This window comes from Oreochromis aureus, linkage group 6, assembly GCF_013358895.1.
Source record: "Oreochromis aureus strain Israel breed Guangdong linkage group 6, ZZ_aureus, whole genome shotgun sequence".
Taxonomy (NCBI): Eukaryota; Metazoa; Chordata; class Actinopteri; order Cichliformes; family Cichlidae; genus Oreochromis; species Oreochromis aureus.
Genome location: NC_052947.1, coordinates 28,074,778 through 28,099,129, shown reverse-complemented (window position 1 = coordinate 28,099,129; position 24,352 = coordinate 28,074,778). Strand labels below are relative to the sequence as shown.

The window sequence follows — 24,352 nt, the reverse complement described above, 5'->3', positions numbered from 1 at the left end:
GTAAGAGCCGACAGATGGTCTGGATATACCAAATATAACGTCTCAGAACACTCCAGCTCACATGTTAGTCTGCTCCAAGCATTCCCACAAAGGTCAGTGTTTTGTAGTAGTTAATACGTCATTTTTCTTAACATGCTTGTAACCTATATCACCAATTAAGTCTGGCGCTGAACAGAAATTGTCGCGCTATGCTCCTTTATTTATTGTGCATAAATAGTGAATTGTCCTGACACAATATTGCGTTTCGCTTCTGTTATTACTATGGTACATTGACAAAAACATATACTTTTATTCACAGGATAAAACAGTTGTTTTGTATCACTAATTGTCCAGTGCGATTACAGCATATAATATTATTGTCACTGCTACATTTCTGTAATGCGTACCAGAAATTATTTCCAATACTAATTAATTATCGTTGAGCTCAAAGGTTATATTAATAAAAGGTTAACGAATGTGTATTTATGACAACGATTTGTGAGACTGGTAAACTTACCTTTGTTTGTACGATGGTCTTTCGTTCTACACGGTGCATTTCAAGGTCCTGTACCCATCCGTCGGTAAACTGTACCTGGGCTTGTTGGAGTGACCTGAAGGTACTAAACTTCATGAGTGTATGCACTCACTCCAAGAACCGTATAATTATAAATCTGAGCATGGTGAAAGTTGGGCAGCACGCTAACGTCTTTTGTCCACTCTGTGTGCTCGTAAGGGTCTGACCCTCTCACTCCTTTGATTTTTTCCTCGTATCTTTTCTTTGCCTTTTCGTCGAGTCTGTCTTTGTATGGTCCAGCGTTATTCTCCTTCGTTTTGTACATTCCTTTTTTGTGCGGCAAAGAAAAACCAAGACGGTATTGGAACCGGAGAATGAACATTTTGCGGTGCTGCAAATGCTTGCATTTGATGCGGTACTTGTTTTGCCACGAGTTCCCGGAATGCAGTGCGCGAAAGTCACGTGATCTGCCAATCGCTATAGGAAAAACCATAAAGCCTTTGCATGAAAACAACTGCTTTGATGTATGCTGCCTTGTTGGTATATATGTATCAATCTAATAAACTTAAACCTACACCATCCTCCCTATTCTGGATTTTAAACAGTACATAGCAGAAACAAAAAGACTGCTTGGTCGAGTTAACCTCCTGAACTATCTACAACACATGGTAGAAACCTTAAATTAAGACCAAGAACACTAGAGGTGAGACATGATCATTAATTAATATTAAAATTAATAAATGGCAGATTTAGTGATATTTTCATAAACACCTCCTTTCCTTTTTTTGTTCTCCATTTTCTTTAGTTCGTCTTTAAGATTGCTAAACAAGGGGGAGGGTGCATCCGGCCTCCTCGGCTGTAATTGGTCCAGCCCAGAGTCGATCATGACCAATTGGCCAATCCAACACGTTTCATTATATATACCCTTCCAAAAAAAATTAAAATAAAAAATCCATCGGCCCATAAAAACAAAAAATCGCCAGCGGCCCACCGGGCATATGCCCGGTATGCCCGATGGCCAGTCCAGCTATGTCTCCAGCCCACATCCACTGCCACTGTACCTAAGGGAAGTTAAAGACTTTCTTCTGCACTTACATTTGGATCACCTCGATCCATGATAGTCGTTCAGGCAGTAATGCCTGGACTGGAAGCAAGCCATCCTTAAAATAATACAACATTCCAGATCCTGTGTTGGAATGAAAAACAAATGTGTTGTTTAAATTAGAGACTGCACTTGTGACAGAACAATAAATATTTTATTTTGATTATATAAGTAATGTAAGTACAAAACAAACTTGTGGTAGGCCTAAGCTTATTTTCAGTATAATTACATCTGAGACTTTGTTTCATTGTAAGATTATAACAGTGATGGCAATATAATTGTTTGTTGTTCAGCAGAACAGTGTCCAGTATGTTGGCTGTTATACTTTGTTGTGTTTGAAAATAAAAGTTGGGCTGATTTTAACATCATTACAAAAAGTGTTGTTAATTATTTTTAATCATATTCATGTTACCACAAATTGTTTTTTCATTTAGTTGAACTTGAAATGTTTGTCAGTAGGTAAACAATTAGTATTGTACAGTCCGAAATATCAAGTTATTCTTAATACTGCAGACTTGCAATGTATAAGTTGTCCTAACAGTCATCTTTACGGTGGCCCTGAGAGACAAACGGACTACAACTTCAGAAAACACTTGCAAAAAGAAAAACGCTGCAAAAAGAAAAACACCTGCAAAAAGAAAAACACTTGCAAAAAGAAAAACGCTGCAAAAAGAAAAACACCTGCAAAAAGAAAAACACCTGCTAAAAGAAAAACGCTGCAAAAAGAAAAACAGCTGCAAAAAGAAAAACGCTGGAAAAAGAAAAACACCTGCAAAAAGAAAAACACTTGCAAAAAGAAAAACACTGCAAAAAGAAAAACGCTGCAAAAAGAAAAGCACTTGCAAAAATAAAAACACCTGCAAAAAGAAAAACGCTGCAAAAAGAAAAACACCTGCAAAAAGAAAAACGCTGCAAAAGCACACAAGACACAACGGAAATGTTTCTGGGGAGACAATAACCCGATGGACCAGTTGCACTAACCAAAACATGTATGTATGGCTGTATCCCAATTCAGGGTCTGCAGCCTTAAAGTACGCAGCCTCAACAGTCCTCAAGGGCCGCGTACTCAAAGACCGCTAAGGCCGGAAGTGCAAGGCTTGTGAAATGGGACGGTCTAGCTTCCGTCGCGCTGCCCAGGTTGCCTAGCAACCATGATAGCTGGAAACGTGTGGTTGACAGAAATGAAGGAGAACATATTTTGTTCATTTGTTTGTTTGTTTCTACACGAGCTTTGTGTGAGTTAATAAGTATCTGAGGCTGAAACCACAGGACTGTAAAACATGATTGTTGGCCTTCATATCTGTACTGAACAGTCATTTTAAGATTAACTAGTAAATAACAATTAGTTAATGTTGTTCATGAGACTAAAGTCAGTGTAAATATGATATGGCCAATATTATAGTTATTAAATTAATCATTATTAGTTATTACAGCAGTGAGTTTGAAGTCTCAAATCAAATCACTTTTATTGTCACATCACATATGCAGGTACACTGGTACAGCACATGTGAGTGAAATTCATGTGAGTGAACTCTGTGTCAAATACTGAGCTCCAGTAAAGATTCAACTTGCAGTTATTTATATTTCCTATCACCATAAATCGTCACTCAAAGACAAGTATCTTTGACAGTGTATATATAGATGTATCATATATAAGAGACAAATATTGTTCGTTTAATATGTTGGCATTACTAAATTTGGCTCAATGCTTACATATATGTGTAAAAAGAAAATGTACGAGCTGTGATAACTGTTTCTGATAGAATGAAGAGTAGACTGATGTATTAAATATTCCTTTATTGGGTGAGAAAATCATACCATGTCATAACTGCTTTCAGTCATACAGAATAGATATCAGAGCTTTAAACAGGCTGACTTCTACTAAATGGGTCAAACTGGGCAGAAAGTATACAAACACATAACATCCTTATAGAATATGATGTAACACTATAGATCAACTTACCTCAGAATATATAAAGCATATAAATAATTACAGCAATATGATGCAACAAACACAGCAGTAGTGATGCGCGAATCATGAACGAATCGTTCAATACTCGAGAATCACTTTACTGACTCGTGAATCATGATTCACAAGCGCAACTGACTCACTGACTCATCCCTGTTGCTGTTAGCAAACTAATTTCACTAGTAGAAATATATCTAGCTTATAATTCAAATTGTGAAGAAAAACACAACATCCAGTATCTTAACAAAAACATTTCTGCTCTGAACTGGAAGAAAAAACCCTGAGTAGAAGCTCACATCAAGACAATAGCTCCTCGGTTTACAGTAGCAACGCTCTGCTAACATGCTAACAGCACATTTGAGCTACTCACCCCCTCCATTCCTGCGCTGAATCGTAGGGGAAGCAAATCACTCATGACTCACTAACCCCCTCCCTCCTGTGCTGAATCGTAGCGTAAGCAAATCACTCAGGACTCACTAACCCCCTCCCTCCTGTGCTGAATCGTAGTGTAAGCAAATCACTCAGGACTCACTAACCCCCTCCCTCCTGTGCTGAATCATAGAGCGAGCGAATCACTCATGACTCGCTAACCCCCTCCCTCCTGTGCTGAATCATAGAGCGAACGAATCACTCACTCACTCACTCACCCCCTCCCTCCTGGCTCGCAGCTACTTCTTCTTCTTCTTCGTTGGCAACCAATGTTAAGGCGCACTACCGCCCCCTGGCTCACAGCTCAGTGGACATTTAGATGAGAAAATATATATTTGACACATGTAAGGAAAATACTAATAAAATAAAATAAACAAAAGAAATGTTCCTTTAGAAATTCTTTTGCTCTTTTTTTACTATATAAAATAGTTGTTTTCTTTAAGAATCACTCATCTTAGCAGTAGGATTTACATTAAAGAGAAACAAATTAAGTTTGAGTGAAAATGTACATTTTTTTTTGCACTCTCTGGTCAACTGACTCAGTGACTCAAATGACTCAAAAAACCCGATTCACTTTGGTGAGTGACTCATTAAAACTCGATTCAGTAAAAAGAATCAAATTTACCATCACTACACAGCAGTACTACTAATCCAAAATACTCAAAGCTTCATAGAACTGAAACAAACATTTATTTTTAGGTCCATTCTGCTGCTGATACATACTTTAGGTTTCTGAATATTAAACTTGTTTCTGCCTTTCATAGTGTGTAACTTGAAGCAGTGGGGTGTCCAGTGGGGTGGCCTGGGGGGGCACAGGCCACCCCCCCAACCAGACTGGCCACCCCAGGTGCCACCCCGAAGCTAAAACAATAAAATTCAATGAAATATCAAATGTACGATTATGTTTTCACAGTGAAACTCAGATATCCGAGTGTAAGTGAATGCAGCATGGGCTTCTGCACTATGAGCATCACCTTAGCAAAGGTAGGTGAGCCAAGCACGAAAGAGGCACTGCAGAAAACAATTTTTCGGCAAAGATTAACAGGTTAACATAGCTGGACTGGCCATCGGGCATACCGGGCATTTGCCCGGTGGGCTGATGACTTATTTTTTTTATTTTTTTTTTGTAACGGCATGAACAATGAGAGGTGGTGGATAGGCCAGATGCTGGCCGATGTGTAAAAATGGATGAGGGAAAGGGAGGCAGGAGGAGGAGAGACCCGAGGCAGCCGCCAGTCCGAGCGTCAGGTGAACTGAACTTCAGGTAAGAAGTTATGACCTGCAGTCTATCTGGGTCAGATATAAACCAAGTTTAGGTGGAGTTTATTTTCGTTGTGCTGACTTTTTACAGTCAGTTACAATAACTCGTACTGCGTACTAGCTAGCATGACGGAGTTTCTATACAGCTGGGTGGGTGCTATGATGTTACTGATAGTGAACTTTATTTTATTCATAAGGTTAGTGAGTAGAGTTGCCAACGGCTCCTTAAAAAAACGGAATGGTCCCTGATTCAGAGAAAATATTATGCGTTTCGTGTTGAGCTAGACAGACGCAGTTTGTCCCGTACTTCAGCCAGAATGAAAAAAAGACACAAAGCTGGAGTTATTCTGTCGTTTTGCTGCACAGCTGCTTCTTCTTCTCTCATTCTCTCCCCTCTCTCTCCTGTTCCTACTTCAATCATGAAACTGATCAATGATCAGCTGATCGGCTTTTCTCTCTTGTTTATTTATCTCCCACTTTGCACCAGAAAGAGGAAACCAGCAGATAAACGCTAAACAACAGCAGCACGTTTAAGCTTGATCAGCTGTTGTTAGAATTTATTTAATATTAATTTCTAGTATCAGCTGATGTTTGCTGGAGCCACAGCTGTAAAAGCTGCTGGTCATGATATCGGTTTGTATATGTGGTGAGAGGGAAACATGCAGATGAAACCAGGAGATGTTCTTACTGAATCATCAGAGCTGAACCGGTGATGGAGAAACAGATTTACCTTTTAGGTGACATGAATGAGTTGAAGGGAAGTTATGAACTGTTTCTGAGAGACAAATAACACCAGGATCCTTTTCTAAGTAGCTGACAGCTGGTAACTGTGCAGGGGCGGGTCTAGCAAAGTGTTGCCAGGGGGCCAGGTAGGGCATTAACAGGGAAAGGGGGGCACAAAGAAATACTTTTCTTTCTTATTCTCATTTAAAATATCTAGCTTTTATTAAATAATTATCTGAATCTTGCAAATAAAGTTTTTATCTGACGTAAAATGCATAGAAATCATACATATACCAAAAAGACAGTGTACATCACTGTCACAACAGCCTTTGTTTTCATTCAAAGGCTTTATAGCTTTAATACCTGGTGGGCCGATCTCTGGTCAAAATGCCCGATTTTTTGTCCCAGTCCAGCCCTGCAGGTTAATACTGGCAGTGTCACCATGCCAGCTGACTGTATTTCATCATCAGCCAGTGTTGTTCTTTATACATCAATATTACCAAAGTTTACCATAAGGCAGCATAGAAAGTATTTACTTGCTTTCAGGTTTCATTTAAATGTTAGTCTTTTCATTTGTTTCCCCACTTTTTTCCTGTTTCAAAATCAAACAGCAGTTTGTGAGAAGATTATCTTCTTTTTTTAATAGGCAGATAAAGTTTTGCATTGGCATGGGCTAATTTGCCAATTGTATGTTAAAAATGTTCGTATTTTAATATTCAAAAATGTTTTTGCCCAAAACATATGTGCACTATATGTCAGTAAAAATACTATGCAAATATTGCTGTCCTTGAATGCTGAATAAACACTGACAAAGCACTGATTGTATCTCTTGTACTTTTTCAACGCAGTATCTAAAAACTTTGCACTGTAGTGGTTAAAATCTCATTCTAATAAGAGTTAAAAGCGCATTCGGTTATTAGGTTTATAGGGTTATTGAATTATGGTTAACGGTTGGTAGATTTTTTTAAAAAACATTATCTGCCAATTACATCTGCCACCCTTCTCCAAATCTGTGCCCCTACCTGGCCCCCCCAACAAAAATTTTCTAGACACGCCACTGGCTCTGGAAGATAACCAGCCTATCTTTAGCCGGTTACATGAAGTCTGGAGAATTTCTGGTTCGCCTTGTTTGTTTAGCGGACTTGTGCGCATTTACATTACTGCTCGTTTAATCGTGGCTTGTTTTCGTTGAGTTTGGTGGTTGTAGAAATTGTTTATATGACATTTTAGCAGAGATTCAGAGGTTTCTGTGGATACCACCGCGCCTGACTTATATTTCTCACCCGTGTTATAACCGATTAAACGTGATCTCCTCCTTTTTGCTCGCGGTACCGGGGGCGTGGGGCTTAAAGCACTTGTTGCAGGCTGCTGAGTTTGCATCTTTTGCTGTGAAGTACAGCCAGACTTTTGACCACTTCGCTTGGGCATTTTTAATCTGTAGCCCTGCTCTAAAAGAACGTACGTACCTGGGCCCGCCTACTATCCTTGTAAAGGTAAAATGATTGGCTAGAATTCAAAGTGTATGACATCTCAAGAAAAAAAAAAAGCACCGAAATAAAACACCGAAATGTGCGCTGCTTTTCGGTCTGGTTACTACCGTTTATGTCAGAACCGGAAACCGGTACCCATCCCTACTGCTGGAGGATTCCCATGATGCATTGAGTTTTTCCTTTCCAGTCACCTTTCTCACTCACTATGTGTTAATAGACCTCTCTGCATTGAATCATATCTGTTATTAATCTCTGTCTCTCTTCCACAGCATGTCTTTATCCTGTCTTCCTTCTCTCACCATAACCAATCACAGCAAATGGCCCTCCCCTCCCTGAGCCTGGTTCTGCCGGAGGTTTCTTCCTGTTAAAAGGGAGTTTCTCCTTCCCACTGTTGCCAAAGTGCTTGCTCATAGGGGGTCATATAAATGTTGGGTTTTTCTCTGTACCTATGAAGTGCCTTGAGGCGACTTTTGTTGTGATTTGGTGCTATATAAATAAAATTGAATTGAATTGAATTGAATCAACAACCTTTTCAGATGTCCCTATAATCTCAGAGAGAAACTGTAAACATTTTGCAGTGTGCAAAATGATCCCGTACTCAGAGGGAGAGCTTTATTACAACAAAGTAAATGTCCCTGAACGTTGAGGGTGACGACACTTTGAATACAAGAACATATTGATTGTAACTACCCCTGTGTTTATGAGCCATCGCCCCTTTCACTTTGTCTTTACCTCCAACTTTTTACCTGCAACCAAGAATAAAGACTGAGTCCACCAGTAGCAACAATCCCACCACAGTTTCTCCAGAAATTACATATTTGGTTTTTTTTCCTGTGGATATCACAATAGGAAAGTATGCAGTGAACTTTTTTTTAATAATTTTGTCACATTTACTCTATTTATTATGGAAATCGTGGAAATTGCCAGCAGCTGTTTGATGAAGACATAGTTTGATGTTTAGGATGAAACACAACAAGCAGTAATAAGTAGGTGATGAGGAATGTGAAGCCAAAAATGAGTTAAAAAAAGACAGAAATCTAACTGAAAGTGTGCAGAGTTAGTCAGTCAGATGGGTTTTCAGGGGAGAGTGAAATCAGTAGACAGAATGGCTCAGATGTTTTTATCCACAGATGAACAGAGTTCTTATCAAACAACCAACAGCTTCATTCCTGTGTGTTTGTGTCTGTGTGTGTGATAGAGAGACTGTTTCCAGGAAATCAGGATGTGGGAGTCTCTTTGGGAGAACATAGTTCCTACATTTGTTTCTTTGTGTGTGTCTTGTAACTATTGTGGGAGGAGCCATTGACAAACAGCTGGAGCAGAGAGCTGATCACTGAAAACAGACAGATTCAGACAGAGAGACAGACAGAGCTGTTTCAGAGAGAGGTGGGACGCTGAAGACAGAAAAATGTCTTTTTTTGATTTCTGGAGCAGCACGAAGGAGAGAGGCGCGCTGGTGAGGAGAGCCAATCAGCTGAGGCTGAATCCTTCACAGCTGTAAGTCGGATTTAAACTGGTTTTCAGTGAAACGTGTGGGACAGTGACACACTTTGGTTCACAAACCTGCACTCCTTCCTTGGTTTAGAACTGCAATCCGAAAATGTTACTACTATCATAATTACTATTACAATGACAATGGAGGATATTTTTTTTAGAAGCATTGCTTTAGCAAAAAAAGTAATAAAATACTATGAAAATACCAATAAAACCACAAATAAAACTGTGTTATTGGCACATAAAGCAGGTGGATATATGGTTATATGGATCAAAATTGATGCTTCATATGTTTCTTTTTAAGGTTTCTTCCTTTTGATTTTTCCTTTTATTTGAGAGTTTTAGCATCCGAGAGTGGAGAGGAAAGAGGGGCAGAGCGTGCAGGGGACAATATGCAGTATTTGTGTTATCCCAGTTTGGATTCAGGAGACAGGCACCCTCTTTACTTTTACAATTAGGCTTAAAACTTCCCTTTTGATAAAGTATATCGTTAGGGCTGGATCAGGTGGGCTGGATCAGGATTTCAGAAAGGATTTGTATTGATTTTGTATTTAAGACAGCCGTTGTTCTTTATCATTCACATCTCTGCAAGGTTTTCCTCAATGAACACATAAAAAACACACGTACAGCTACGCACTCTTGATAGGTACAACTACACGTCAAGAATCCTGAATGTGTGAAGAGGAAGCCTTACGTAACTTACGTAACATCACAGGCAGAAATTTAAAAGACAGTAAAGTGTTAAGTTGATAAAAAAAAATCAAATAATAAAATCAAAAACTCCTCTTGATTGGAGGTTTTGTCAAAGTAAACATGATCTGATGTTAGCTGACCCCACTGTAACCCTCACCCATTTCTGTAGGTTGTGTGATGTAAAATGTTTCATAACTTAGATATAAGACGCCCTACCCAGTTTAATGAGTCACTGGCAGTGTTGGTCAAGTTACTTGGAAAAAGTAATCAATTACTGATTACTTCTCCAAAAAAGTAATTAGTTACTAATTACTGATTACTTATTTTCAAAAGTAATTAGTTACTTAGTTACTTTTCAAAAACATGATATACAACCTGAATAGGTTATAAAGCAATAGAGCTTCCAGCAAATTCAATTTTTTCTGCATAATCCAGCATATAAAATTGAATCAAATGGAAAGCCTCTTTTAAAAAAATGTTTCATTAGTTTTCTTTTAACTTTATACACATTGCATTAAGCAAAAATTAAATTATATGCAACTGTCTTTGACTTGAAGAAATTGTTTAACATTTAAACCTATGTTATGCATATTCAAGCATATAAAATAAAATCATGTTTTGTGTTTACACTCACTCTTTCAAAGAGATGCAAGTAAAACACAGCAGAAAATAAATAAAATCAAAGCTTCAGCAGCTCTTAAATCTATTGTGACCTGTTTAGCAGGAGTGGGGCGGGTGGAGGTTTGCCCACTGTGGTCATGTCAGTGGGAGGATCCAGGGGTTTCTCTGTGAGTGTCACATTCCCGTGGCAGCGTGCTCGGTGCTCGCTCAGATTTGAAGTTTAATTTTTCGCTGTAGAAAGAAGTTTTCTTCCCACAGAGAGTGTACAGCGGACGCTAATGTTGCTGTCACTTTTTACAGATTTAAACTCAAAGTAATGTGAGTACTTACACGCTTTAAACGCTGCGTGGTCGTCCTCTCCCCATCACTCAATATTATCTGTTGTTGATCTGCACACGTCTGTTACCATGAATGTCGCACGCTCTTATGTCATTGTCATGAGATACTCTCACAAACAAAATCACTGTTTAGTAACGCAGCGTGCTTATGGGAAAGTAACAGTAATCTAATTATTTTTGTTGCAATAGTATTCCCTTATATTACTTGTTAATTTAAAAAGTTGGTATTTTTGTTGATCTCAAAAAGGCCTTCGACACAATCAATCACTCAATTTTATTGGATAAATTGGAAAGATATGGTATTCGAGGGAAAGCTGGTAACTGGTTAAAAAGTTACCTAACGGGTCGGGAACAATATGTTAGCATTGGGCATTACCATTCAGAGAAACTTGGTATTACATGTGGTGTTCCCCAAGGGTCAGTGTTGGGACCAAAACTTTTCAATGTATATATAAATTATATTTTTGATGTTTCTCAAGTACTTAAACTCATACTGTTCGCAGATGACACCAACATATTTTTCAGTAGCGATGATTATACTGATCTTGTAATGACCGTAAACAGGGAGCTAAAATTAATAAAAAAAATGGATGGATATAAATAAATTATCATTAAATATAAATAAAACTAAAGCAATGTTTTTTGGTAATTTAAAATATAATATAGAATTGCCAATTATCATTGAAGGTGTACCAATTGATAATGTGAGTGAAAACAAATTTTTGGGAGTCGTAATTGATAACAAAATTTCATGGAAACCCCACGTCAGACACATAAAAACCAAAATTTCCAGAAGCCTCGCAGTTTTGAACAAAGTGAAACCATACCTTGATAAAGATGCACTTCGTACTCTGTACTGTACCCTGGTTCTTCCATATTTTACATATTGTGTGGAAGTGTGGGGAAACACATATAAAAATACAACTAATCCATTAGTCACAGTACAGAAACGAGCACTGCGTATTATTCACAAGGCTGGTTATCCAGATCATACTCACAAACTCTTTCTTCAGACAAAGTTACTTAAATTCCAGGATCTGGTTAATTACAATACATCCATAATCTTATACAAAGCCTTTAATAAACTTCTACATGGAAATTTACAAACTTTATTTGAAATTCGAGAAGGGGTTTATAATGTGAGAGGCTTCGGATAATTCAAATTACCCAGAACTCGAACAACCCGTAAAGGTTTTTGTGTGTCTGTATGTGGTGTGAAAATCTGGAACAGTCTGAGTTTACAACTGAAACAATGCAAAAATATTCATAGATTTAAATTCCTCTACAAACAGTTGGTTTGGTCACAGTATACTCAATGATGGTTTTAGTGTGCTCTGAAATGTCTGTTCTCTTACCATTGCTGGTATGGATTCCAAAAAAAGTGTGTGCGTATGTATGTACATATATGTACATGTGTGTGTAGATATGTATGTATGTAAATGTATGTGTGTTTGTTAATGTAATTATTATTGCCTGTTACCTGTGGTAACGCAATTTATAATTAATATATGCTGTATTCAGATATGAAGGTTCTATTTGCTGATTGCGAGCTACCGTTGAGATGCTTGCATGTGCCCGGGGCTGTTGATGGGTTTGTTTGGTTTGCAACGATGGGCGTAGTTGCGGGAAGCTTATTGTTTTTTGTTGATGAGTGAGCATAGGGGTGGGATTTAATAAGTTTTCTTCGTCCCACTCCTTTTCAGGTAAATTTTGTTTTTTGTTTGTGCAGTTTATGTTCAATATATGTATTTTGTTGTGCCTGAAAGAAAAAAAAAAAAAAGTAATCGGATTACAGTAACACATTAGTTGCCCATCTCTGGTGCCTTAAATCTGACGAAATGAATTACATACAAATACATTTAACTGATTTCTAAACTTGTGCAGTCTGTGGCGCCCCCCTAAAGTAAACCCGTTTAGTGCTTTACCTCAGGCTTATATCTCTGAGTGCTCACAAGTTACTGAATGTTTTCTAAATAATCGGACTGTCATGAAACGGGTTAGTTTCAAACAGTGAAACTAACCCGTCTCATGACAGTCCGATCAAAACACCAAAATGCCATCCCTATTTTCCCCGTAGAACCCTGCTGCTAGGTGACAACAAGATCCGGGCGGCACTGCAGGATGACAGCATGGTGTCTCTGCTGCCACCTGTGGGTACGGAGGTCTTCAGACGCTTCACAACAGCCTCACAGGAAGTCCAACAACAACATGTAGCTGAGGCAAAGGAGCGAAAGACATGGAAGGACAAATGGGTACTGATCAACTTCTAACTGTCAATAACTGACAACTAATGAGGGCACTTGATACTTCTAATCAACTGTATGACAGGAAGGTCCTGTGTGTAACCTAGGTAACTGAGAAAAACCTGCCCAAACCAGCTGCTCACCTGGAGACTGGGAAGTCCCTCCCCTTAATCTATGGGGACCCACCCCCTCAGCTTCTCAACACCCCATTGGAGGATCTAGATCCCTTCTACCAATCACGGAAGGTCTCTGACCTGTCTGTCCCTCACTCGTCTGTCTGTCTCTTACTTGTCTGTCTCTCACCTGTCTGTCCCCTACCTGTCTGTATCTCACCTGCTTCTCTGTCCCTCACCTGTCTCTCTGCAGACCTTCGTGGTTCTCAGTAAAGGAAACATCATTAACAGGTTTAGTGCTGACTCGTCTTGTTACCTGCTGAGTCCATTCTACCCGCTGAGGACCCTCGCTATCAAGACCCTTCTTCATCCATATCCTTTATGATGTCATAGTGTCAGGAGCCTCTGTGTGGTCAGGTTTTAGCTCTCTGGACCATGTGACCAAGTTAATCTGGATTAGATTTGATTTGTATTGTAGAGACGACAGGTGAGGTGAGGTTTCCCTGAACTCTCACACTTTCTTCAGTATATTCATCCTACTGGCGATCCTGAGCTTAGGTGTTCTGCGGTTCAACTTTCCTGTAATGAAGTGAGATACACACACACACACACACACACACACACACACACACACACACACACACACACAGATCATTCATCAGAGCAGAAAAACACGACAAAGTGATGAACAGATGTGGGCTGTTGATGGCAGCATCGATGAGTCACAGCATGAGAATGGTTTTAAAGTCTAAATCCATGCTAAGGCTCAAAGACAAAGAGCCAGTCTGTCCTCAGTCAGTCCTCAGTCTGACAGCAGCAGCACACAGAGGTCTGTAAAGGTCAAACTGACTTTGCTTGCTGTTGTCGAGACAGGAAATGCTCAGAGTGTTCTGATATGTGAACAGATTTGTCATTCAGACAATTAAGAGACGACTTAAAGGGCCTGTTGTGACGTTTGTCTATTTTGGAGAGATCTGCTGTGGGAGTGTTTGCCTGCTCTTCAATATAATGGAAATACTTTTACTGTCTTGGGCTGGCTGTAGCTCGGGAGGTAGACTCAAACTAGCTAACTGAAAGTTTGGCAGTTCAGTCCCTGCCTACTCCAGTCTGCATGCTATTAAATCCCAGTTCTTTCATATTCTTTACGGCCAAGAAAGACACAGGGCTCAAAGTGGTCAAACTCAAACAATGATCTTTAATTTTACGTATCCGGATATGGAGACCTGAACACAAAGCACACAATCCCAGGTCTGAAGCACAAATGGAAGCCTAGCTATTTATATACTCGCTCTCTACGTCACATCACACTTTAAGTTTCGATCAAACAGCCTAGTTGGTTTCACTTTCTGGTCCTATTCTCTGCAAAAGTATGCAGTTACCACGCTTTTGCAAAACATGTCGTTTCCTGTCAACACTTTTGGCACAGAGTGTACTCAAAGTTAGGCCTTTCTTATATAAAGCAATATAATCAGCATCTAAGCATTTAAGATTATAAATTTAAACCCCAACAATGCCAAAGTATCCTTGGGCAAGAACCGTGAGCTGGTGTGAAAGCTCTCTGTCTCACATGTATGTGAACAGCTACGTGTACATGGCCATCTTCATCTTTGAGGCTCTGGTGAAAATCGTGGCGAGAGGCTTCTGTGTGGGACTCTTCACCTTCCTCAGAGATCCCTGGAACTGGCTGGACATCATCATCATCAGCACCCTGTAAGGCTCAATAACACACCTCACACTCTCACACAGACTCTATGTAAAGCCTTAAATCTGCATTATTTCTAATGACCAGCAGGGGGCAACTTCAGGTTGCAAAAACAAAATTCAGTGTAATCTGTTTTAGATTTATTGGAAAACGGCTGACATGAAGTTGGTGAGACTTATTTCTCTGCCGTGATTCTGTGACATGTACAGTCATTGGAAAAGAAAATTTTCACAGGACGATCCTGAGAAAAACCAAGTCCAGCCTTACTCCCTTCATGGGAATTAAGAGGGTAAGCAGCAGCCAGGTGCTCCTAATCGAGCCAGACTGATTAGTCATACAGAAAATGATCACTTCAAGTTGTTGCTGCTGAAGGTGTCTCTCCAAGCTACTCACTGATGAGGTATAATTAGGACTGCTTATACTGTGAGTTTGTAAACGGAAGAGCTCATCTTTGTTCACTTCTTTAATGTTGGTTACAGATTAACATGATCCAAAAAACAGGAAACACTATAAAAGAGCCTTCACAATAAGAGCCTCTCAGTCCTGAATAACAAGGCTCACTGCAGCTGAGAAAATACTCAAGAAATGTGATCCACCGATTGAATCCACTCAATGCTGGACGTGACCTTTACAGTTACACCAACACAGTTCTTGTCAGTGTGGTCTCATATCTATAGATCCATGTCCGTGCAAATAAGGTGGGCTTTTTCCAGCTGTAAAGGTGAAAATGATCTTTTTGCTGCTTTCACCACCACATCCATCCATCCATCCATCCATCCATCCATCCATCCATCCATCCAGTTTTCTTCTGCTTATCTGAAGCTGGGTTGCAGGGGCAGCAGCCTAAGCAGAGAAGCCGAGATCTCTCCATGATGTCCTGGGTCTGCCCCGGGGCCATTCCTTTGTTATTACCCTTATATTTCGAGTTTAGTTGTTCCTTGGTTCAGGCACTGAAACTCCTTGTTTAGGTTTGGGACTCTTTCAGTGTTTGAATCCAGGCTGACATCAAACACTGTCCCATTAAACTGACCACACAAAGACTCTTGATGTTTCTTAAGGCTTGGTAACAAGCTAACATCCTGTAGCTGAACGCTCGCTGTGCTGCTCTGCTTTCCTGTGTAGCTTTCCTGTGTATGTCTCCTCTACCTTTGTCACTGATAAAGTTTTTAGATTTATGTTAGGACACTCTAACTGTCACGTCCTTATCACCGGTTTTGCTTCTGTATGTTCTGCTCGACACACTTTGGCTTTTTCCTGCTCGGTTGTAAATGTCTCTTTATGTTTTACAGCTGCTTTAATCACTGCTTCATGATGATGATGATGAAGGTGGTGATGATGATGACTCTGTCTCAGATTGGTGTCACAGTTCATAGATTTGGGGAAGTTTGCTGTGCTGATGACGATTTCTCTGCTGCTGAAGAGCTTCACATGCAGCCAAGGTGTGTGTGTGTGTGCGTGTGTGTGTCTGTCTGTGTGTCTGTGTGTGTTTGTGTGTGTGTGCATCTGTGTGTGTGTGTCTGTGTGTGTTTGTGTATGCGTGCGTGCGTCTGTGTGTGTCTGTGTGTGTTTGTGTATGCGTGCGTGCGTCTGTGTGTGTCTGTGTGTGTGTCTGTGTGTGTGTGTGTGTGTGCATCCGTCTGTGTGTGTGTGTGTGTGTGTGTGTGTGTGCGCGTGCATGAGTCTGTGTGTAGGTGTGTGTGTCTGTGTCTGTGTGTGTGTGTGTGTGTGTCTGTGTGTGTTTGTGTATGCGTGCGTCTGTGTGTGTGTGTGTGTGTGTGCGTGCGTGCGTCTGTGTGTGTGTGTGTGTGTGCGTCCGTCTGTGTGTGTGTGTGCGCGTGCGTGAGTCTGTGTGTAGGTGTGTGTGTGTGTCTGTGTGCGAGCAACTTGTATTCACAGCGTGGGGCTCTCTTTACAGGTCTGAAGAAGACGGTCGAAGCTCTTGTCCAATCGGTGAAGAGGCTTGATTGTGTCATCATCCTGACGGTGTTCTGCCTGAGCATCTTGGCTATGATTGGTTTACAGCTCTTCATGGGAACCCTGAAATATAAATGTGTCATCTGGTCGATGAACACAAACACGACAGAATTCGATTTCCACAACCACACCACCTCTCCAGGTATGATGGTCGTACCATATCCTGATTGGCAGGTTAGCTTTTGTGTTTTTAAGACAGATGGCTGACTCTCAGGTTTTCTTCCAACATTACAATGAAAGCAGTGGAAAGAGACGTGCCCTCAAGATCTCATGTGAGATCAGGTGAACCTCTGAGGAAAAGTCTTCAGGTCCAAAAACAAAAAGTCCAAAAACAGTTTTATTTGTTGTTATCAGATTTTAAAATCACCCACAATAATGTAGATGCTGAAAATTACAGCCTAAATGTGACCTTTAATCTGTTATTGAGAGTGTTTCTTGGCTCAGTGATATATTAAACATGTCCATGAAGACAGTTCTGCAGCACAGTCCCTCAGTGCTCGTCCAGGGATGTTATCAGGACCTGGGGCTCTGCATGGATTGATCCTGGTATTAGAAAGATATCCTGAGTATGTTCAGCTGGCTTTGTAGTGCAGACTTCAGCACCTGTCATCGTTGTCACCCCTGCCCTTAAATTAGAAAGGTGAAACGTGATGTGTTTGTACAGTTTGGATGTCTGTCTGTCTGGCTTCTAGAAAACTATTACTACATTCCTGGACATCCTGATCCTCTGGTGTGTGGAAACCAGTCAGACGCTGAGTAAGTAAACATGAGTGTATCTCTTTCATTCACTGACAACAACAGCAATAAAAACAAACTGTGTTTTTATGTGTTCAGGCGCTGTCCAGATGGTTTCAACTGTGTGAAAGCAGGAAGTAACCCAAACTTCGGATACACCAGCTACGACTCGTTTTTCTGGTCTCTGATGTCACTTTTCAGACTCATGATGCATGACTTCTGGGAAGGCCTGATGCAGTTGGTCAGTAACTCACTGATGACCACACGCAGGCTCCTCCCAGTACTCCGGTTGTCTCATCTGTTTCTCTCACCTGTCTGTCCCTTTGCAGACGTTGCGAGCTGCAGGAAAATCCTATCTGATCGTCTTTCTGCTCGTCTTCTTCCCGGGTTGTTTCTTCATGCTCAGTCTCATTTTGGCGGTGGTTGTCATGACACGAGCAGAGCAAGAAGAGGCTCAAGGTGCCGAGGCCATACAAAGAGAAGAGGAGTTCGGACGGATTGTGGAGGTGCTGAAGAGGCGAGAGGAGGAGGAGGAGGTCAGTAAGGACTCTCTGTAGTCATTAGAACAACAAGTCCACCCTCACTGCTTCCACAGGAATTAGGAGGGCAATGAGCAGCCAAATACTAATCAAATCTAATCAGATTCAGTTCATTGGTTGGTCATCAGTAAGTGTGTGCACCTCTTTAACAGCAGATTTTGGTAGTTGGCTGTGGAGCATTCAGGTGTGTGCTAACACAATACCACATTCTGCCCAGGACTGGGTGCTGCACCTTCAAAAACACAAAAGCAGGAATCAATGATCCACACACGGGAATAAAGTCGCTTCTTAGTTACTGAACCTTGTGTCACATGTTACAGGTGCAACTTTTTTACGTCCACCCAACTTACAGCCCTTTCTTCTTCTATCTCAGTGAGCAGGTTGTCAGGCTCCATGGCCACGACAAAAGGGAGACGCACCAATGCCAATTAAAAATGTTTTACTTTGAAAGAAAGAAACAATATAAGCTAACCATGGGGTGTTTAATCAGTACAGTCAGTGGTTTGAGTTGGTGCATAAGTGAAGAAGTATGATGTACAATGTTGTTTAGCGCAAGACACCAAACCAAAACCCAAAGAATACCCAAAGAAGGTATCTCTAGGAGGAGAGCCACACCAACAGCTGAGCTCTGACAGCTTTCGTAGAACACTGGCACACTAGGCCCAGGTGTTGCCAGTGTTGCTAAAACATGCCACAGCTGTACAAAATGTACTGGAATAACACGAGTAGGTCTATTATTGGGCTTTAGTTCTGTTCATATATTAAACAAGTCCTATTCTTCATCAAAATATCCTTCCTTCTGTGTCTAGCATGTGACTGATCCTGCAGACCTGTCGGCAGCTGATGCCAGTGTGCATTTAAAATCCAGCTGTTCCAAAAACCTTTCACCAGCTTCTTCTCAACTGATTGTGTCAGCCATGACCTTTCTGAGACAAAATAACCCTGTTTGGAAACTGTTCAGAGAACTGTGGGATGGCTCTGCTGAAATCGTCATTTAGTCTTAGCATAACTGAGTTTGGGTGTTTTGTTATGGACAGCAGGCTTCCAGCAGGGCAGAGACTCCAGAGCAACAGGACTCACTGCAGAAGAAGAAACCAGCTGCCGGTATACGAGCTACCAAGCAAGAACACGTTGAAGGTAAACAGATATTTACCTCCACCTCTTTAACCTCCACCTTCTTTCATTGGAACATGACAGGACAACACGCTCTGTCACTGAGAGCACTCACAGGCACAGAAACACCAAGAGCCGAGGCTCTGCAGACAACTTAATGCTGACACAGTTTGTGGCCTCACAGAGTAGCTTTGTGTTGCAGAGGCAGAGGAGCACCACCGGCCTTTGTGCTGCACCTGCACTGACGCCTTCCTGAAGGGGGACTGTTGTGGCTGCTGGCGATGGCTCAAACAGCAGTTTCACACCTTTATCACGAACCCTTTCTTTGACCTGGTCATCATCAGCTGCATCATTGTTAGCACCATCATCACAGCCATTGAACATTACCCTATGATGGTGGAGTTCATGGAGACCCTGGTCATCGCTCATCTGGTGAGTGTTGAAGAGGTGTCTGCAGATCCTGTTATCTCCTACTTGGTTAATTTAATGGCAGCTTGTTCACTGCAGCCTAAAATCAGGACTTTTCCATTCTGCTCCCTTAGTTTGGTGTTAGACTTGATCAGTCGGAGGGACCATATGTTCTTCTTCGATGTGCCTCCATGACCAATTTAGTGATGAATGCTGTTAGCATTTTAGTTCTTCAGCCACCTAGCAAGAGTGGTTTAAAATGTCCACTCAGAGCGACTACATCACAAATGGTAACGAACCAACGGTACAAACCTGTAAACGACCTGCATAACTGAGAGGAAAAGCAGCACAGTGAGGTAAAAATGTAACGGGGGTAAAGTATAAACCTCTGGCAAGTCTCGAGAAAAGTAAAGATAAGCTGGGATTCAGAGGGAGCTTTGCTGAGGTTTATTCAAACAGCATGAGTCTTTTTGCAGTAACAGTGATGCCTGGTCAGAGTGATCTACCTTTACATGTGTGACATTTTACAGGAAAATTATTGTTTTGTTGGAACTTCTACTTCTGCACGGGGCTCGGTGTGTTCGAGGTTTTTCGTCTGCCTGTCTGCCGATGGTTGGATGAATTGGATGCAAAACATGCTTCTACCTTGTGACCTCTGACCCCTTTGAACTGTGCAGGTCTTCCATGGGATCTTTGCTGCTGAGATGATCATCAAACTTGTTGCACTGGGCCTGCATGGATACTTCCAGGTCAAATTTGTAGTTTCTTCTCAACAGTTCAGCGATCTGCCATTTTCAAAGAAACATTTGTGATTGTTTGTTGTCATGGTTACAGGTGCGCTGGCATATCTTCGACTTTATCCTCGTCATCATTTCTCTGGTGCACCTGGGACTGGCTGACGTTGAGGGTCTATCTTTGCTGCGCAGTTTTCTTCCAGTTAGTATAACATCACCATTACCGTCACCATCATCATGTGTCCTCACGTATCTTTCTGTTTGTCCAGTTCCGAGTGTTTAGGCTGGCCCGTTGGTGGCCGATGCTCCACATGTTTTTGAAGATCGTCTGGGCCTCAGTGGGGAACCTGACTCTGGTTCTATTCATCACGGTCTTCATGTTCTCTGTGGCGGGTGTGCAGCTGTTCCAGTCGGACTACAAAGCTAACGTCTGTCGCATTTCTTATGACTGCCAGCTTCCTCGTTGGCATATGGAAGACTTTTTCCACACCTTCATGCTCGTCTTCAGGGTCTTGTGTGGACAGTGTTTAGAGTATTTATGGGACTGCATGGAGGTCTCGAATGATGGCGTGTGTGTGACCTTCTTCATGATTGTCCTGATTGTTGGAAAGCTGCTGGTGAGTCTCTTTACACTCACCAACCTAGAATGACCCAGTCCACCTTAGTCCATCAGGAGTTTCTGAATGAGTTCCTGGTCTGTTTGCAGATCCTACATCTGTTCCTGAATTTATTGTTCATCAATGATCAGCTGGTGGATTCAGAAGACAAAACAACAAACACCCTGCAGAGAACCATGAAACAGACCAGAACCTGGATCCCCAAGAGTATCTGGACTTTGTGGGAGAAGAACTACGCTGACCAAGATCACAAAGGTGGTTTTTGTTTGTATATTTTGTCTTTGTAGGTTCTCAGTTATCCAGGTCACAGTAATCCAAGGAGCTTGTTTTGTGCCAGTACTTTATGGTTGTTTTTGGGGTCTGCATTATTAACATGGAACGTATATGTATAAAACACTGGCACAGCCACAGTGAGGTAACACATTAGTCAAAGTCAAACTAAACTTTATTGTCATCTCGCTATATCCCGTGCATCATATAGAGACGAGACGACGAGGCTCCAGTTACATCAGTGCAAAAACCCCCTAATAAATAGATATAAAAGGAGTAGGAAAATAAATATACACTTAAGACTAAGACTTAGTTAGTGAAGTCCTGTCTTGAAGCCTGAAACTGGATGTTTACATACTGGATCTGACTGCGACAGTGAGGGACTCTGCTCACTACTCACTGGTAGTAAAATATAAAGTGGATTGTAGTCCCGACTTAAATCCTCCCGTGCTTCCTTCTCCTCAACAAGACTTCAAACTAGTGACTGAGACCATAAATTCATTAGTGAGCAGAGAGATGAGGTGAGCACGAGGCTCATTTTCTCATATACTTGCAAATGTTCAGGTTTCTTTTACAACCAGAGGAGTCGCCACCTGCTGGACATTAGAGAGACTGCAGGTTTGAGGCAGTGTTGCCTTCATATTTCAGATCATCCTCACACACAGTCTGTTGTTAGTGATTTATTGTTTTCTGTGGATCGTATTTGGATTTCTGTGTCTTTTTAGGTGTTAGATTTAGAGCTTTTAATTTGAAAATATTTTCATGTTTTCCTCATTTGCAGGTGAAACTAAGAAAGACAACAAGGAGGAGTATCTGGCCTTAAGCTCTGTGAGCTCAGACCAGCTGACCCTCGATGATAACCACACAAACATGGCCGCCTGGGAGGCCCCCGTCGCTGTGGCTGAGATTGAGTTTAGGACGCCTGAAAATACACAAGAAAAGGAGACGCAGCATGTAAAGCAGATTCTACTGTTTTTGATCCTAGAGCAGAATTTCATGTTAAAAGTAAACACTGATGTGTGACGCAGCTTTGGCCTCGAGTACGAACAGCAGATAAACATGTTTGTGTATTTATTATTACACAGTGCTGTTTTCCTCACTGTGATCACTGTGCATGAAGAACATCTCTCCACACTTGATGCGACTGCAGCAGTAAAATACTCAGCTTGGAGATCATCAGAGCTTCAGCATAACTGCAGGTGTCTTTATGATGAACTGAGTGCAACACAGCGATGAGCCATCAGACTGCTTTCACACACACATCCACAGCACACAGGTTTAAACCAGACGACTGGACCATGTAAAGTTCAGGTTTTAGTTTCAAATTCATCAGCAGCTGCTCATGTTAAAATTACTGCAACAGTTTAAAGAAGCTGCAGGTGATCATCAGACTTTAACAGGACTGAAATCAGCCATCCTGAATTCACAGACACAGTAAAGACCCGAGACATAAACCACGTGAGGTTTCAGAGTGTGAACACTTAGTCCGGTGACAGTATTTTTAAGTAACTAGGACATTAAAGTTTGTGAACTTCTGTGTCTACAGTGTGACGTCATGCAGAAACTTAAAGATGAAACTCATCCAGAACCTGAGGACTGCTGCTGCAACAGTATGAGCACACACACACACTGTTATATCAAATGATTATATGTAAAATAATTTAAACCTGCAGTGACAAACTTTTGTCTCCCTCTTCTGGCAGTGAGAGTAATTACGTAAATGCTGAGCTTTGGTAAACGTGTTCATGTTTCAACATATTTGGATCACACAGACTCGGATACCTGCTAATTAGTGTTCAGTAACATCCAAATAAATGAAGTCATCTATGTCCACTGTGAGCGACCATCTTTGAACAGAGGCGGTGGTTTACGACACCAGCTGTCTGCCATCTATAATCCAGTTTTGAGTTCCCTCCCCAGACGCCTTAACGCCCACTCACATCCTGGGCCATCTGACCTCAGGAATTCACATGACAAGGTGGGGCCAGGTTTCACAACGAGCTCACCCGAAACCCTGGCTGATTAGGTACCACACCCGCTTTCACACCTTGGCTCATGTGATTAGAGGATCACCAGGGGGTCCTTTGTCCCTCCTTGGGGGGATACTCCCACTGGGTTTAAATCTGGGACTCTCGGCCATTTGACCGTAGAACTGAAGAAGCTTCTCGGATGAGAGGTGAAACGTCTTCAAGCAACTTAAAGAAGTCCAGACGCTTTTCTTTGCAAATTCCTTTGACTACGATGACCTGGATGACTGAGAACCTTCACAGACATCCAAATAAAATCGTCAAATTTCAGCCCCTGAAACTGGACCTCAGACTTCTTGGATGTCTGTTGGTCCAGTTAACCTCACAGCAGCCATATTACTGGTCAGATGATTGTAATAAAAATGATCCAAAAGGCGCCAACAGCACAAACACGGTCCAGAGGTCCAGTTCAGGGACTCCAGTTGGCAGACAGCTAGCAGCTACACCCGCCTGTGTCACCATCCACCTGTTAGTCAAAGAGGCCACGCCCCTAATAATGCCAACTTTAAGGCTCAATACAAACCTTCTCTCACTTTCTTACAGTTGTCATGAAAGGGGGAAAGTATGGATATGGATTTTGTCTCAGACTGTAAACATGTTTATTTGTGCTGTAAAGTTTTAACATAGGAGTCTATGGGGACTGACTCACTGCTGGAGCCTCTGCTAGAGGAACTGCAGCGTTTGGTTCTTCTGTGCATGATTTAGTTTTCAGTGCCTCAGGTTGATGGATGATGTAGACCCAATTTAAAAGTTCAACAAACTGTGACATACAGAGATGATATCAAAGTTCCTGCACTGCAGTGGTAACAGAGTTTCCATTACATCAAGAGAACAGAAGCCAATCAGTCAGCAACGCCTCTGATGTGTTTCAGGGTGTTACATCTGCTGTCCGTTCCTGGAAATAGACACATCCCGGGGTACCGGCAGGGTCTGGTCTAACTTCAGGAGAGCCTGCCTCTGCATCGTGCAACACAAATTCTTTGAGGGCTTCATCGTCTTCATCATCCTGCTGAGCTGTGCAGCTCTGGTAAACAGACATTGTCAATACATATTTGACAATATACATCATGAATTCATGTCACATTCAAACCCCGAACTCACTCGGACATGAACATGTGGCACTGATAGCGACCTGCATGAAACCACAGACAGTTGATTTGGTTTTTGAAATCACTTTTGGATCAGTGTCTTGATGCATGCTCAATCATCCAGGTAAGTAAATCCCAAAGGTTGAATCTGTACACCTGGTCGTAGCTTTTTCAGAA

The 24,352-nt window shown here is 41.4% G+C and overlaps 1 protein-coding gene across 2 annotated transcripts in view; it reads left to right on the top strand.

Moving 5' to 3' along the window:
• The first annotated feature begins 8,803 nt into the window (after positions 1 to 8,803).
• The window catches only part of LOC116318534 (sodium channel protein type 4 subunit alpha B-like), a 33,958-nt gene continuing 18,409 nt past the window's right edge, over positions 8,804 to 24,352 (top strand). Inside the window, exons 1-20 of one of the 2 annotated variants that reach the window (XR_005613380.1) lie at positions 8,804 to 8,963; positions 12,690 to 12,864; positions 12,963 to 13,100; positions 13,222 to 13,340; positions 13,486 to 13,557; positions 14,550 to 14,678; positions 16,024 to 16,109; positions 16,586 to 16,786; positions 17,337 to 17,400; positions 17,479 to 17,620; positions 17,709 to 17,915; positions 18,956 to 19,055; positions 19,234 to 19,463; positions 20,117 to 20,188; positions 20,274 to 20,375; positions 20,443 to 20,790; positions 20,880 to 21,045; positions 21,842 to 22,014; positions 22,607 to 22,670; positions 23,960 to 24,114. Coding sequence is in view for 1 of the 2 variants with exons in the window: in XM_039613341.1 (XP_039469275.1) it covers positions 8,875 to 8,963; positions 12,690 to 12,864; positions 12,963 to 13,100; positions 13,222 to 13,340; positions 13,486 to 13,557; positions 14,550 to 14,678; positions 16,024 to 16,109; positions 16,586 to 16,786; positions 17,337 to 17,400; positions 17,479 to 17,620; positions 17,709 to 17,915; positions 18,956 to 19,055; positions 19,234 to 19,463; positions 20,117 to 20,188; positions 20,274 to 20,375; positions 20,443 to 20,790; positions 20,880 to 21,045; positions 21,842 to 22,014; positions 22,607 to 22,670; positions 23,960 to 24,114 (2,832 nt within the window). In the remaining variant the exon portion in view is untranslated. The remainder of the gene's footprint in view (positions 8,964 to 12,689; positions 12,865 to 12,962; positions 13,101 to 13,221; positions 13,341 to 13,485; positions 13,558 to 14,549; positions 14,679 to 16,023; positions 16,110 to 16,585; positions 16,787 to 17,336; positions 17,401 to 17,478; positions 17,621 to 17,708; positions 17,916 to 18,955; positions 19,056 to 19,233; positions 19,464 to 20,116; positions 20,189 to 20,273; positions 20,376 to 20,442; positions 20,791 to 20,879; positions 21,046 to 21,841; positions 22,015 to 22,606; positions 22,671 to 23,959; positions 24,115 to 24,352) is intronic. The other variant, XM_039613341.1, reaches the window with a different exon arrangement.